General features: G+C 45.3%; 1 protein-coding gene across 4 annotated transcripts in view; it reads right to left on the bottom strand.

The window, feature by feature from the left end:
• plxnb3 (plexin B3) overlaps positions 1 to 16,417 on the bottom strand; it is a 148,268-nt gene that overhangs the window by 119,760 nt on the left and 12,091 nt on the right. For 3 of the 4 annotated variants that reach the window (XM_086067153.1, XM_086067156.1, XM_086067155.1), the window contains exons 2-6: positions 8,178 to 8,591; positions 7,385 to 8,105; positions 4,087 to 4,266; positions 3,633 to 3,761; positions 3,455 to 3,555 (exon numbers count right to left, since the gene is read on the bottom strand). In XM_086067153.1, the coding sequence (XP_085923279.1) occupies positions 3,455 to 3,555; positions 3,633 to 3,761; positions 4,087 to 4,266; positions 7,385 to 8,105; positions 8,178 to 8,575 (1,529 nt within the window). In that variant the 5' untranslated portion in view covers positions 8,576 to 8,591. Of the gene's footprint in view, positions 1 to 3,454; positions 3,556 to 3,632; positions 3,762 to 4,086; positions 4,267 to 7,384; positions 8,106 to 8,177; positions 8,592 to 8,932; positions 9,558 to 16,417 lie in introns of those variants that run through there. The other variant, XM_086067154.1, reaches the window with a different exon arrangement.

Genomic DNA, 16,417 nt, shown 5'->3' with positions numbered 1-16,417 from the left:
TGTGAATGGGCTGGAAAAATCTCAAAACACACACTAACTATGGCCAGCATTGTATCTCTTTTCGATGGGCTCCCGGGTGTCAAATTACACAAAAACATGGCGGATCTTAGGAAATAGAACGTTTTCAAGGATGACGTGAATGATGAAAGCGTTTGTCACATTAAATCTAATTCACAGAGCGTCACTAAACAAACAAATATTGTTGTGCAGAAAATGTATTTTCCCAAAAAGCTTGTTTTCTCTTTTTTTTCAATTTCACTTGATGTCACTCAAATTACCTATGTTCAAATAAGGTAGAAGCATATGGTATCCACCATGTTTAGCAAGAGATGGGAAAAGTACTGACATTCTCTACTTGAGTAAAAGTACAATTACTTGTGTAAAAAACAACTTTGGTGAAAGTAAAAGTACTCACTCAAATAATTACTCAAGTACAAGTACAAAAGTACACGCTCTGAAATGTGCTTGACAAGTGAAAGTAAAAAGTATTTTTACCGTATATTCCCCCTACGTCAATTTAAAAGATATTACCTAATGGAGCAAAAATGGGGATACATTTGCCAATTGACTCTCTGACTTGGTATCAAGTTCAAATCATCTCTGTAATGGCGGTGCACATTGCCCTCATATTTACGGGTTGTTCTAATCTATCAAATTGCACGTCATGTGATAGCATGTCATAGAGCCAATCACAAACTAGGATGTACGGGACCGTGTGAAGCGCTTCTTATGATTGGCGGAGCCAGGATACATTGAAGCTGCTTTTTCTTCCAGGCTAAGTATTTTAATCGTTTCCATGCACTTAAAAACTAAAGTAACGACCTTGTTTTTAAAATGTAACAAGTAAAATGTACAGATACTCATGTTAAAATGTACCGGATAAAAGTAAAAAGTAGTCTAAAAAATAAATACTCAGGAAAGTACAAAGTACTGAAAAAAAACTACTTAAGTAAAGTAACGAAGTATTTGTACTTATACAATATTCTGTTTGGCTTGAAAGATGAGTGAAAATGCTTGAAATCGGCTGGCACTGTAGGGGTTGTTTTTTGGATAACGTTTGGCAGTAAGAGTTAACCTAGCTGTAAGTCAATGTTTTATCAGCAGAATTATGAAGATATGAATTGAAGGTTGAAAAGTTAATTAGCGGCGCTTTAAGTGAAGAACACAGTTGTAAAATGTTTAGATCAGTGTCAGTTTTTTCTGCATTTATCTGCAATGTAAAACAAAAACAAAAAAAAAGATTTTTCTGCAGCTGTCCGGCCCCATGTGCGAAGGGTGGGAGGGCTATGGGTGCCAGGGCCCATGCCCTTTTGGCACTGATGCCCAAAGTGCCCCTTTGTCCATTTATTTATCTATCTATCTATCTATTTATTTATTTATTTAATATATAAAATAAAATGTTTGTGAAAGTAGTTCTGTTGCCTTTCAAGAAAAAAAATCATCAACATAATTTACATACAACTAATTATTATTATTACGTTATCCTTGGATAATGTCATACTACGAGACGCACTCTCATTCTGCCAGGTGGCTCGCCACTACACCTGCGGTCAGTAAGTTGGTCGCTTCGTTTGTATTTACGTTGTCTCACTCACAGTAAACAAAAGCCAAGGTCATAGAATGCAGAAAACTCAAGCAAAACCATTGCCTTTATTTGATAGATCTTGTCGCCATGATCACAGAGCATACTGCGTGCTAGCTTAGCTTCAAAGAAATCTAGTGACACAAGTTGTAATCAGCCTTGCAACTACTATGAAGTCTGATATTTGGGCGCAGTTGGCTCTGAGGACGCGGGGAAGATGTCCCCCTCAATTTCGTAAGCGACCAAGATCCTTCCCATCAACTTTCACAAAAATATCCGGTAAAACTAACGTTCCTCTTCCATTGGGAAGGGCATGGAGTTTGTGTAGTGTGTACAGCTTCTGCTCCAACTACTGGTGCGTTTAAGGTACACGGAATACGTCAGAATTTGTAACTCTCGCTCTTAATAGAGAATCTTAATAAACTCTTCCTGAAGACTCGAACTTGTAGCATGTACTCAATGATAGCTGAATTGAAATATACTTTAAAATATATGTGGAAATTGCTACATGATTTTTGTTTTTATTTTAACTAACAGCTCGTTTTGAGGGGTTTGCAGTCAGAGTAAGGTCCTAATAAGAAACAGGTAGCAGTGTGTTAAGAAATTAGGGGGACAATGAAGAACCAAAAAAAGAAGAAGAAAAACAACAACAATCACAGCGTTTTATCAAAAACAAACAATGTAGCGTGCTGAGATGTGGCAATTACAGTAATTGTCTCAATAATGAAATATTAACATCTACACCTGCAGAAAAATAATAAAGGGCATTTGTTCTTACATTAATCAAGCTAAATATAAAGTAAGACATTTTTTTTATGCTACTTGCACTATAGGAAAATCCTAATTGTGTTATTTAAAATATAAATTTAATGTACATTTTATTTACATAATCGTTTTTGCTAATGTAAATTTGTTGTTTATAAATGATTCTTCATACACAAATGTCAAAACGTTTTTATGTGATTGGCATTGGCATTGCAGACAAACAACAATTTCCTGAGCTATTCATCTACTTTAAGCACCTCAATGGCGGCTTGGTGGTGACATGGTTTCAAACCCCAAGTGGGTGGATAGTGCAGGGACGTTATCATGTGGCCCTTTTTTTGCTTTGATCCCCTGCCCCTCCAAAGGTCACTGCACGCCCCTGGTACAGTGTGTGGCTGCCCACCTCTGTCTTTCGATCCAATAAGAGTTGTGACAAAGCAATGACATAAAACGACGGACCGACGGTCACATTTAGGTTCTCTTCAAAAAATTATGGATCGACGGTGACGGAAGGGTGCCCAGGGCGCTGACGAATGCCAAATGACGTACCAGCAAAAAATTGTAAAATTCCCACTTTTGGCAACTATGCGTAACATTTTGATGATGTATTCGCCTTGTGACTGTCGTTGGTTGGGTTGCCAAATAATGGCCTTTTCCGCTGAATTAACGCTCGTTTATGGTGTATTCACCCGGGTTTTTCTAACAAGAGAAAACCTGGCACCCTTGAACAAAAATTTATTGCGTTCAAAATGGTTCATTGGCCCCAGAACGAGCTTGTTCCACAGACGACAGAGAAGCAGCCTTCGCTCAGGGCAGTCTCCATGGAAACGAAGACCAGATTTTAAGTCTGAATTCAAAGACTATGTAAATTTGGACACCGCCGTACGGTCAAGTCGCGCCAGAAGTTACATCATTTGGCCAACAAATTCAGCCTTTGGAGTACACAGCCTACAAATTGGATTAGGGTGTACTGTGTGTACAGTTAATATAAGTTTAATGGCAGTGACAGTCTGGACTCTGGAATGAATTATGTGAACAATTGATCTGAATGGGAACTTTGGATGTTTGATTTGTATTTGTTGTTTCCGACCATCTGTAACATGTTACCTTCCCTCCAGGACACACCAGCCACAGTAGAGGTCTCTGGTGGCCAGACAGGACTGACAGTCAGCATTCCACTCACATGACGACATGGCAACTTTTGACACCTGAGAGACATGATTCGTTTTGGATAAAGACAGGAGAACAACATGGCATCCTTGGAAAACTGACAATTCCCACCCACCCTACTATTGGTCAGAACGAAAAGGTTCTGCTCGTCGGTGTCCAGTAGGAGGTCAGCATTGATCGTACTGCCACTGTCCACCAGAACACTCCCATACAGTTCGCCGGACCCATCAGGCCGAACCAGCAGCTGTGCATTACAACATTATTACAGATCATTACAAATAACGCATGAGGGCCACATGCTGCATGTGCCTTTCTTTTATCTGGCCGAGTTAGTAATCACATTATTAAGACTCTAGTTTGTTGCATTAATTGGACTGTTTTTCTAAAATTAGTTAATTAAAACGTAAAAGTTAGAAGATAAGTTATGAAAATATACATATATATATATATATATATATATTATTGAAATAAGCATTTTAACTTTTTCTTATTCTTTACCTCATCTACAAATGACCAGGTCAATTAAAAGTAAAAAAGGCCCTTGAGCACAAGAGGCCAAGGCATGTCACCTTGTGCAGTCGTCCCTTGCGGTCGCCTACGAATGCCACAGTGTGTCCAGCCTCTGTTGCCGTGGCGACAGCAGTCAACTGGGTAGTGGCGGTAAAGGTGGGCATGGCCGAGAGAGGCTCAACACTGCCGATGGGGCTTGGTGTGTGTTCCCACCCGCACGGATACTCCGACACGGACACCTGCCACAGCAGACAAAGTTTTAATGCATTTGCATATATCATGTCACATATATCATCATCTTTATCATCACCATCAACCATCACCAGTAGCTACATGATTCACCACTGGGAAAATAAATTATGTATAATAAATGCAGATTTGATTTTGACTGATGGAGCTGATCAATTGATCAGTTGTAATTTTAGTGACAATTATGCAGGAATGATATAATACACTAATGATATGAAATTGAGACCTACTTATTTGGCAGTAGAGTGTCTTACTAGTTTGCTGCTTAAAGTATGGGTGCAATGGTTTAAGATTTTGGTGTACGATTAATGTCTGAGAAAAAAACAACACAGTTTTACGGTTATTCTTATAGACATTAAAAAATTACAGCAGCATTCTTTGAAAATGTTTATTTTTAACAACAATAAATAACTGAAAATGTTATTTTAAAAAGTTGCTGCCTTTTAAAACAAATACAGCAGATTAGACACAGCCGGCCTGTAGGCTATTAAAATAGGCCATGGGCACTATGTATAACAAGTGGACAATATCCTCTTTTCTTTCATCTTAAAAAAACTCATTTTTTTCTTTCATCTTTCAATTTCTTACCATTTCAATCATACTGTAACGAACTAAGTGTGTTGTGTGTTCCGGTGTTGCCATTTCTGTTAAGCACTCTTATATGCGACTGTTAGTAAACGCAACACACGTCTCGCGGGAGGGACATTACATTAGGGGTGGTTGCATGTGTTCTTGGCCTATCCAGCGCGCGGTCCGCCCGGCCGTGGCCCGGTCGGGTAGGTGGTCGGTCGGTGGTGTGCCAATGGTTCCTGGCGGTGACGGTGACAACTCGGGCCGTTAGGCCCGACCGTCGCGCCCCGCGGGGCCCCTGCCTCGCTCGCCGCCGCCACCTCGGTTCGGCCTCACCTTTCCCCACGTCCACTCAACCTGGTCCCAGCCGTCGGGTACGCAACTCTCCGGGCCGTTCAAAGCTGAGCCCTGTTGTGCGTTCACTATGGACCGTGTGGAAAAAGAAGAGCTCTTTGTGAGCGGAAATAACCGGTGTTGTTAAACGGCTGCGGTTATTTAATCCTGACGTTTAAAAACCACGGTTAATCGTAAAAACGGTTAATTGCTGCACCCCTAGCCTAAAGTGGCTGCAGACGAAATGGAAATTGAAAGTATATTCCGAATATTTTTGAGACTATCTCTATCAAAAAAAAAGCTGCATGGCTACACGCTTTTCTGGTTGTGCAAATTCTCTTTAGTGTGTCATTTCGTGTCAGCACTCTGGGTGGAGAAACCGTTGACGTGGGTATTCCCCAACAAATCTAGTCATCTGTGCATCTGTGAAACATCATATTACACATTCTGTCTTCTGTTTTTCTTGAAATTGCCATTACTCTTGGGTGATGGAGAGTCCAGAAGAGGACACTTGTGTGACCAAGTTTAAATCTACATTCAGAAAAGGGTTCGACACACCCAAAGATCTCATCAAAGATTGTTACTGCATTGGACCCTAGATTTAAGGACCCCTGAGTTGAAAGGAGTGGGGTATCGGCCTCCGTCACCAATTTAGACAGGGAACAGTTACTTTTTAAAACTTGGGGAAGAAAAAACATCAGAACCACCAAAGAAAAAGTTAAGCCTTTTGCCTGCTTCTTCTGAGTCTGATTCTGAACAGAATGAAGACTCAATTGACAACAGTATGTGGAGTCCTATCCCTTAGAGTGGTGGTCCAAACGAGCACGTTCACACAGCAGGCAGGGCTGCTTTGCACAGAAGCACTTAGGTACACCCGCAACATCAGTTTCCTGTGAAAGGTTGCTTTCTCTTGCTAGTCACATAATACATAAGAGAGCTTATTTATCATTCGAAGATGTCAAAAATCTTGTGTCAAAACAACTGGTTTAGTGCAGAGGGGTAACACAATTAGTTGCAGACACGGGCGCAGTTGGCACTGGGGACTGAGTGGGGTGGGACGTGTCCCGCTCAGATTCATGAAGCGAACAATCTGTCCCCCTCCACTTTCGAAGGGTTTGCTTGACGCGCATACGCCTGCGATCACACATTTTGCTGCCTTCATCATACTCAAAGCACGGCTTTTCCCCACTGTGGTCGATATTCTCTCAGACTATAGGAGACAGTGACGAGTGTCTACGGCATATGAAAACTTCACCCCATTAGAAGTAATTATTTATTTATTTTTTCATTTATTTACTAAAAAACTAATTACTTCAGCATTTTGGGCTGAATGGTCCACATACATTTAACAAAATAAATAAAAAACAAAGAATCGGAAAGTAGAAAACACTTGTTTACGAGAGCGTTTGCTCATCGCGTATCCCGGGCCAGCCCCCGGCTCCTGGTAGCCTGCTTGGAGCTCCAGCAGAAGCCAGGGTACGTGGGGAAAAAGACGGCAGAGCACACGCCACCATCCCGAGCAATTTGGAGCAGGGCCGCGGGCAGAACTTGGAATGTTATAAGCTCCAGACTCAGAGGAAGGCGTGTACCGGGAACAAAGCACTGATTCGGTCTTGCTGCAGCAAAGCCCCAGGTGAGTCCCCGATCCCTGGTAGTCCGCTCTCTAGGTGTGCGGTGTCAGCAATGCGGACGCTGCGTGTAGGGTTGAGGTTGGTCATATTAAATGAGGATATGGAGCTGCCGTAATAAACTGATGCGTTGAAGTTACACGAAAAATGTCAGAACTTGTAACTCTAAATTATGAATTTAACCAACCTTCTGTGTGTGTGTGTGTGTGTGTGTGTGTGTGTGTGTGTGTGTGTGTGTGTGCGTGTGTGTTTGAGTACACGTGCGTGTGTGACTGTGTGTGTGTATGTGTATGTGTGTACGAGTCATGTGGGTCGTAAAAGGTAGTGACAGCTTCTCTGTGTATTCCAGCTGCTGAAGATTCAAGTGTAATCCACACGCATGCACACACACTGTATTAAGGTCAGTACTGCAGTGATGCCCACTAATCTGTGAGACGTCACGCAAGTCAGTCATGTGACCGCCAATGATATCCATGAGTCATACTCATTGTCGACCTCTTTTAGACCAGGAGCTCCCCACCCACCACCACCCCTCTCGCTTATCAATCAATATATATCTGTATGATGTGAGACTTACCTGGGGAAGAGTAAGGCAGTTTGACGAGAGCGTGTAGATCACGTAGGCCTCTTCCTGCCCTTTGACACTACGCCCACTTTTGGTGTAACATGACTCCCGTGCTTGCTCCATCATGGCGTCCAGCTCCGCCAACCCAAACACGCACAACGCAGAGTTATCTGTGGCCACGGACGTAGATGTCCATCCAGCCGCCATGACGAGGAAGAGTGTGGGCTTCCCTGAGCGCAGCCCGAGCCACGCGCCCCGGGCCAGGTTGTAACCACCCTGGCACAGCAGAGGCACCTCAACGTACGAGTAGAAGTTGCGGTCGGAGATGCAGATGCGGGACGCGAACGTGCGGTACTCCATCTTGTAGCGCACGTCTCGCCTCGAGAATAAGAAGTAGACATGGTCGTTGTGTGCGACCACTTTGACAAAATGGATGTCGTACTCTGAGTAGCTCCCAATGATCAGCTTGCCCAGCTCATCCTCTTGAGTGAAGGCCCGCTGAGGAAGGACTACTGGATTGAGGCGGCGCGCTGTGATGGGCGGGATGTCACCCAGACCCATCCCGGTAAAACCCCGCCCAACCAGCATGAAACGCAGCATCTCTCCACCAGGTCCGTCCACAGTGGAGAGCACAATGCCCACCGTGGAGACGTGTGGGTCATTAGCGGCGACGAACTGGGTATCCAAAGGGTTAGTGGACTGGTACAACAGCTGTGACATGTTGGACAGACTCCTGCAGCAACCAATCACACATACAATCAGCACATGGGAGGGCATGTGTTAGGCTGAGGCTTCGCCCCCTTACCTCTTTTCACAGATGCCCTGGTGCAATGATCCACAGGCAATCACGCTGCCCAGGTCCATTCCTTGACTCTGCTCCAGCAGCAGCAGCTTGTTGTGGTTGTGGGTAGGCCGGGCTGAGGGACAGTCTTTGAGGGCAATGGGGGGCAGGCAGTTGGGGGAGTCCAGATGAGGTCCGGTCTGCACGTGGGTCATCAGCTCCAGGTTCGAGTTCAGCTGGTGCAAGTGGTCCATTCCGCCCACATAGAGAAGCCTCGTCTCTGCATCCAGCAGCAGGTGCGAGAGGGGGGCTCCACCAAGGGTCACCCACTGCACAGACAAATCCTGAGCCAGGAGGGGTTGTGCCAGGAAGAGGAGGAAGAAAAGGAGGAGGAGTGATGGGTGGATGACGGAGACCAGCATGGCTCCTCCTCCTTACCTGCCAGGGGACCCATAAGACATGCCTTTTATTGACAGCCACACATGCACAATACAAGATATCAGCACTGTAGATAGGATCTAATCAACAAAAGTATATATTTCATTAAAGTGACAGTGTGTAATAGTTGACCACTCGATGTCATTATATCATAGACTGCAGCCAAATCGCAGGCATTTTGCAGCACAAACACTAAGGCGGCTCAGAGAGACCTCGCTTTGCAAGCCTAGAACCAATTGTTGTTTCGAATGAGCGACGGCAGCTTGGACCTGACACCAATGAGTCGGAGGCAGAATTCTAGGTGGTCAAAGAAAAAAATAAATAATAATATATATATATACATGATGTGGTGCTGTTGGCTTCATCAGGCTGTGATCTCCAACTCTCACTAGAGCGGTTCGCAGTCGAGTGTGAAGCAGTTGGGATGAAGATCAGCACCTCCAAATCCGAGACCATGGTCCTCAGTTGGAAAACAGATCACACCACATACTAAAAACACCAGATTGTTTTTTCCCATGCATCACCTTTCTTTCCTTTTCTCCGTGACTCAAATGCGCACATGTGCAAAAATACAACTCACAATAACATCTCTATATAACAAAACTTCAAGAACAATAGCTTATAATAATCAGCACCACCTTTGATTGATTGTAATTAAACTCTTAAATTCCTTGCAACAAAAACTAGCCTGTCTTATCGTGTTTTGTTGTACAGTCTTGGTAGTGCAACCTCCGCAAAATATTTACGGCTTGGTGGCTGGTATTTCGGATCCCTTACTTCAGCATCAGGGGCGTAGCCCCAAAAATTTCATTGGGGTGGCCACGGTGAAACCATGACTCATATAGGGGTGGCCATAAGTTCATACCTGAAATGTCTAAATAAGTGGTTCTTAACCATGCAGCCATACCGTTTGCATGCCGACCTTGGGCTGCGAGCGCCGACGAGTGGGTAAACAGGACTCAAGACTCTGAACTTAATTTGATGCAGGAATTCTTTGCCTGTTTGGTATCTTGTTGGATGTCAAAGTTCACACATTAATAAATGTATTTTTGATGATCACATCGTTTCATGTTATTTGATATTGTTACAGCTTTTTACAAGTGTATTTGATTTCATAATTGAATACAATAATAATATCTGAATGGACCATTTTGTACATGAAATAGAGGTTACAAAGAACCCTTGGTTTGTTTTTATTATGTTTTCTGTAGTTCTTATTCATAATTTTTTTTATTGTGTCCTTTTAAAAATATCAGCTTGTTCCTACTGTACAAGATTGATACATCAAATGTATTCTTTTTGTGTCTAATTTTACATACATTTATTTGTTCAAGTATGCCTTTTCATGGACTAACATAGCACTAACATAGGCGGACATTCACATAGGCAACATGACAACCGTGTCTAAAAACATACCCGCAGATGCGATACAGTTGTTTGTTGATTTTTTAAAATTTTTATATTGAAGGTTTATAATAATGAATTTAGGTTTGTGTGAACGCCACATGTGTAAGCTCTGCAATGTTTTGGGAATTATGTTTCTATCTGCTTCAGGAGCTGAAATATCAATTATTTAGTAGGCATTGACAATATTGTTGAATATCCAGGATCCAGGACCGTGGTCACCCCGGCAACCACTGCCTCCGCCATTGTTTAGCATGTGGAAAAAGCCAGGCTTCTCTACTGTGTAAATAGGTACCATATCCATCCCTATTGACTATTTGCACCGACGTCACGTGATGACGTGACTGCCCTATGACGGACGGCGGAAGGAAATGATTGTTGAATGGAAATGGACGTGACCCGGAGCGACTTAGTGACTGCTATTTTACAAATTAAAAGTTATAATTGCCTATAGAGCCATGGAATCTACTATATCAACCGAAGTTTGCCTGTCAGTCGAAGTTGCACATTTAGTCGCGATATTTACTTACCTTGGAGATCGCTCATTTGAAAACAGCCCCTTACCTTCTGTTGCTTGTTTTCACCAAGTTAGTCAAATCGCCGACTTAGCCGGAATTCACAGCGCACGGCCTATATCATTATGTGTGTGTTCTCTTTACACCGGGGCTGATTCAAAAAGCGCCCCCAAGCCCCCAGACGCCCCCCACTGGACAGGGGACCGCAGCACTGCTCTATACTGTGGTCCCCAACCGATGGCACCCCCCCCCCCCACACACACACAGTTGTGTGGTGCATTAAAATTGGAGGGGAGTTGTAGGGCTACCCCACCCCCCCAAAGTGTGTTATGTGCCCTATATGTTTATAAAAGTGTATTGTGCAAACCTAGTGCAGTGAGTTAAGAGGAGCGACCAGCGGGCCCCCCCCCCCCCCAACCGGGCGGGGGCAGGAGGCGCACCCGCCCACCAAACCCCCACCCACCCCACCGGGCATATGGGACCAGCCCGGCGGGGCGATAGGGCTCGCCCCCCGGATACTGGGGCCCCGCCGAGGTGCCAGGATGTCCACCGGAGCGGGGCGGGCACAACACCAAACCCAACCCACCCCCCCGGCCCCCGGAACGCCGAGACCCGGGCCACAGATGGAGCCCCCGGGGAGGGGAAGGAAGGCGTACAGGGGAGGGGGAAGGGAGGGGGGAAGGAGACGACAAGAAGGGCAAGGGGCAGCGGCAGGGCCGCAGAGAGAGAGGGAGAGGAGGAGGAAGGGTGACGAGGGAGAAGGGACAGGGAGGCGGAGGACGGGCGAGGGGGTAGAGGCAGCAAGGGGGAGGAAGGGGGAGGGGAGAGGGAACCACGGGGCACCCCGGCGGCCCACAGGCCCCGAACCGCGTCGCCGGGCCCAGAGCGACGGACCGCGCCGGATCGGCGCCGCCCCGGAATACCAGGGAGAGCCCCGCAACGCAGCACCCCCCAAGAGACCCAGGGAACGGCCAAGACGCAGCCGCCACCCAGCAGCCAACAGAGGGGCAGACCCGCCCACGCCCAGCCAGGGGGGGACAGCACCTATAGAATTAACCCACTGGCATGCAGTGAATCCGAATATTAACCCCTAGTGCCCATTGGAGGTGTTTATCAATTGTTATTGCAGGGGTGCAGGCAACTGTATTGTGTAAGGATTTTGGTGTACATCTAACACAGACAATTTGTGTTTGTCCTCAACACCAATGCAAAGACCTACAAAAAGGCCACGTCTGTAATTTGAAGAACAGCTTGAGGAGAGCCCACTGGAGGATAGTTCTTTAGTTGACCCTTCAAAGACGCATGATTACACTTATTATCCAGCCCAATCGGTCACAAAAAATAATCAATTCTTGAGTAGGAGCAATGCACCGGAGAAAAAAGAGAGAGTAACGTTTGGCAGAGGGTTCAATCACACGCAGCGGATCAGAGACTCTGGAGGAAAGAGCGAAGTACAGAGGCACATTTAGAAATTACTGTGGATTGTCATATCTTTGACCTGTGAAGATTTGCGTCTAATACCAAATTTAAGTCCCCTCCCATGATTAAATGGTGTGTGCCTAAGTCGGGTAACATAGATAACAACCTTTCAAAAAATTGAGGGTTGTCCAAATTCGGAGCATAGAAGCAGACGAAAGTGACCACAGTATTAAATAATGTGCCCGTGATTATAACAAAACAGCCATTAACATCATAGGAGCAACATCACTAAGATTGCAACTCTGCTGGCTTTTGAATCAAATCCTGAATGATAGACCTGAGAGAAACAATTATGTGGCAATTTATTGCAATCAGTAGAGCGCAAATCGTCTCCTGTAAAAAATAAATAAATAAATAAACGATATCCGAGTTGAATGTCTGTAAATGTGCAAAGACCCTTTTACATTTAACAAAATTATTAAGTCCCTTCACATTCCAGGTTATGAAAGTTGTAGAACGGGGCCTGGCAAGTCAAACCTTCCCTTTCTACCTCATTAAATTGTTTATTTCTATTAGTTTTATTCTTATCACTTTTCTTTCCACCGTATGATAGTTAGGTAGGCAGTATTTTTTTTTTTTTTTTCTTCTTTTTTCTTTTTTTTTTAAGAGCTCAGTATTGTTCATTCGGAAATGTCATCATCATTGCTCTTTTTTTTTTTTTTTTTTTTTAAATATATATATATATATATATATACACATATATACATACATATATACATACATACATACATACCTTTTTTTTTTCTTTTTTTTTTTTGTGTGTGTGGGTGAGTATGTGTGTGTGCGTGCGTGCGTGCGTGTGTTTGTTAGCTCACCAGAAAACCTATTAGAAAAAAAAATCTTATACCGTTCACCTAAATCGAACACCAGGAGACCCGAGGGGACCGAAGAAAACCAAGGAAGGTGAAATCCAGCACCGACCAGACACCCCCCACCAGAACTCCTCCCCAGCCCAAGAAACATCCAGACCCCAACAAATCCAAAAAACATAAAGTCAGGGAGGCCTCAAGAGACCAACGGAGAGACCGAGAAAAGGAAGGAAGGACAGACGAAGCCGCGTGAGATCCGAGACACCAGCCTCCACCGATTCAATAACCTGAGGAGGAAACAGATTGTGTCTGAGTTTCGGTAGATGCTGGTGTGGTGGATCTGGCATGCATGAAAATCTCCACCAAAGAGGGGAGCCGTCGACCCCCGCCGGAACAGAGCAAGCGCAACACCTCAGGGCCCCCCAGGCCGCGGCAGCGCCAAAGGACGACCCCCGGGCCCCACCAGGGCCACCGGCCGGAGAGCAAACCCAGGAGCAGGAGCGCCCCCCGCCCCAACACGGCCCGCGCCCCCGGCCCAACGCAGCAGGACGGGGCACTGCAGGCCCACCAGGCACCCCACCGGCCCCCAACCCCCGCCCCCCCACCACCCCCCGCCCCCCATCCACCCCCCGCCACCCACCCCAACCCAGCCCCAGCCGCCCCCATGCCCCCAATCCCCCAGACACCCCCCACCCCCAGCACCCCCCCACCCCGCAACCCCCACCACCGCCCCCCCCCAACAAAGCCGCCCCCCCCCCCCGACCCCACCCCGACCAACCGGCAGCCCCCCAACCCCCGACCCCCAGCCCCCGGGGACCACCCGCACCCAGGCACCGGCGCCGAAGAGGGGCCGGACAGCGGAGCGGAGAGGGCAGCCGCGCCCACCCCACCCCCCGCCGTGTGGAAGGACGGAACACCGGGGGCAGAAGGGGGAGATGGGGGCACCGGAGGGCGGCCGACACCCCCGAACCCCAGGCCCAGCGGGGGAAGGCCCCGGTCGTCACCCCAGCGTTCTTTGTGAAAATTAACCCCTGTTACTGAGTCCGCCAGCTCGCGGACTGGCGAACTCTACCCCTAAACCGTGAATGTGACCCCACCCAGTGTATATACAAGTGTGTGTGTGTGGTGCATTAAAATTAGGAGCAGGTGAACCGGAGCCGATGGAAATGATATTCCCACGCTCCGATCCACCCGCCACCCAAGCATGTTGCTGAGTGTATGTGGTGCATTAAAAAAAATAGATAGGGCGGGGGGGGGGGGGGGCGGGTGGCGACACGGACAGGGGACCGCAGCACTGCTCTATACTGCGGCCCCCAACCGATGGCACCCCCACAAGCCCCCAAGCCCCCCCCCCCACCCACAAGTTGTGTGGTGTATTAAAATTGGAGGGGGAGTTGTAGGGTGAAGACGGTGTTTCCACCCTACCCCACCCCCCAAAGTGTGTTATAGGTAGGCAGTATTTTGATTCTGTATGTGTAACAGTAGTGAATAAATGCATGTTTTTTTTAAATCTAGTTCAGTCTCAATCGTGCTTATGTCCGAGTGGATTAGTAATTATTTTAGTAATACGAAGAACCACAAACATTGAATGTGGCGACTTCAGATTATGAATAAATAAACAAGAATTTGGATTTTATTCGTTGTGTTTCTCCAAACTGAAAGTAAACAGAACGTGGTGCTCCTATAGATTGAGGGAATTACGACTTCCTTAAGCGCGGATCAAATTACTAATTCATCCAAAAGACAGCATCAATTATCGCTACACTACTAATGAAGATGAATGACGTTGATTGATAGCAGCAATCACCAGAAAGGACTGGCAGCCCAAAAGTATTCACGGATTTGCAGCGATAATTTTTTTGCGGTTAGGAGATAAATGTTGTAATTTGTAGATAAATGTTCATAAATTTTACTTGTAAACATACACTCTAACAAAGATTGTAACAGAGGTGTCGAATTGCGTGTTTCAAATCACATTAACAAGCCAGATAGTTGGCGTCCACTCCAACTGCACGAACACACAGCTTAGTTTTAAAATGTACCTTCTTTAAAACTATTAAGTGCATTTGACTGTTTAATAATGGGGGATTTCGTCTTTGTCCTTGGATTTTTTTACTCTGGAGCCGGAGTCATATTCATGAAATTACTGCATAGCTTGCCACTACGATTTGTTCCATGCTAGTAAACATAGTAACATAACATCATCAAAGTGTTTCAATATAGAACGGACTGTGTAAAAATAAGTCAGTTAGCATGATAAACAAGTTTTACCTTTACATTACGAGGTATATTGTCCCCCGGTGTGAGCGTAGCATCTCGTCCCAGAGACTCAGCCAGCGACAAGCTTTTGACTCAGTCCCGGTGTAAGAAGAAGAGACAGCATTGACTACATAATGATATAGGTCGTGCGCTGTGAATTCCGGCTAAGTCGGCGATTGATTAATTGATTGATTAATTGATTAACTTGGTATAAACAGAAGGTAAGGGGCTGTTTTCAAATTAGCGATCTCCAACTTAAGTAAATATCGCACTCTATAAGTCCAGACTAAATGTGCAACTTCGACTGACAGGCAAACTTTGGTTGAAGTAGTAGATTCCATGGCTCTTATGGGCAATGATAACTTTTAATTTGTAAAATAACGGTTGCTAAGTCACTAAGTCGCTCCGGGGTCACGTCCACTTCCATTCAACAATCATTTTCCTTCCTTTGTCATAGGGCAGTCACGTGATCATGACGTTGGTGCAAATGGTCAATATGGAACCGCTTTGTGCTGCCTGTACAGTAGGTGGTGGTCTATGGATCAAAGAGCTGTAAATCAGCCACTTAACTAGAATAAAAGACAATGAAGAAGAAGAAGAAGCTGCCACTAGCCCGCCGCCGAAGAAGAAGACGAAAGAGCTTGCAGAGAGAAAAACTGACACCAGTGTGACATTTGATGGTAACTTTGTGCTGGAAGAGCCTCGGGGACGGAGGAGAGTGTTGGTAAACCGCAAGTCACCGAGGCCATCAGGGACCTTAAGGGCTACCTGAGGAACTGCAAAGTGTAAGTTAATCTGTTTGAATAATAATTTCTAGGTCTGCGTAATGCGACAATTGACTTGTTTCCGCCATCACTATTGACGGCCTTTCGGAGTGATTTTGTTACACGTTTTTCTGAGCTTCTCTGAGAAAATGCTGTTTACAATTTTTTATCAGCGTCTATTTTTAGATATGACTTATAGTGGAATTTCCCCTTCTCGCTTCATTTTCGACTTGATGATTTTCATGCAGTATTTTTCTGTTTGTTGGCAAGCCCTATAACTCCTTTCACCACCCAAAAAGTGTTGAAAGCTAGCTTGCTCTATCGCTCACCTAATTTTGAAGTACTTGAAGACATGCAGACAAAGTTGCTAAGTTAGTTAACTTGATCTGTAGACGCAGGGGAGATTGCCGGCTTAGGCTTTCTTAATGTTAATAGTCACAAGTTATTGTATTGTTTTGAGTTTGAAACTAAAGGACTCAATTTGCCGCTTTCTGAAGTCTTCAAAATGGCCTAACGTCTTTAAATCTTAACATATTGGCAATATTTAAACAGTGTGCTTCCTTTTAAAGCTATTTTCAGTTACATTAATTACCTTG

Source organism: Leptonotus elevatus, chromosome 2 (genome assembly GCF_054856555.1).
Source record: "Leptonotus elevatus isolate MCC_2025b chromosome 2, RoL_Lele_1.0, whole genome shotgun sequence".
NCBI lineage: Eukaryota > Metazoa > Chordata > Actinopteri > Syngnathiformes > Syngnathidae > Leptonotus > Leptonotus elevatus.
Note: the sequence above shows the minus strand (reverse complement) of the source record. Positions and strands in the feature narration are given on the sequence as shown.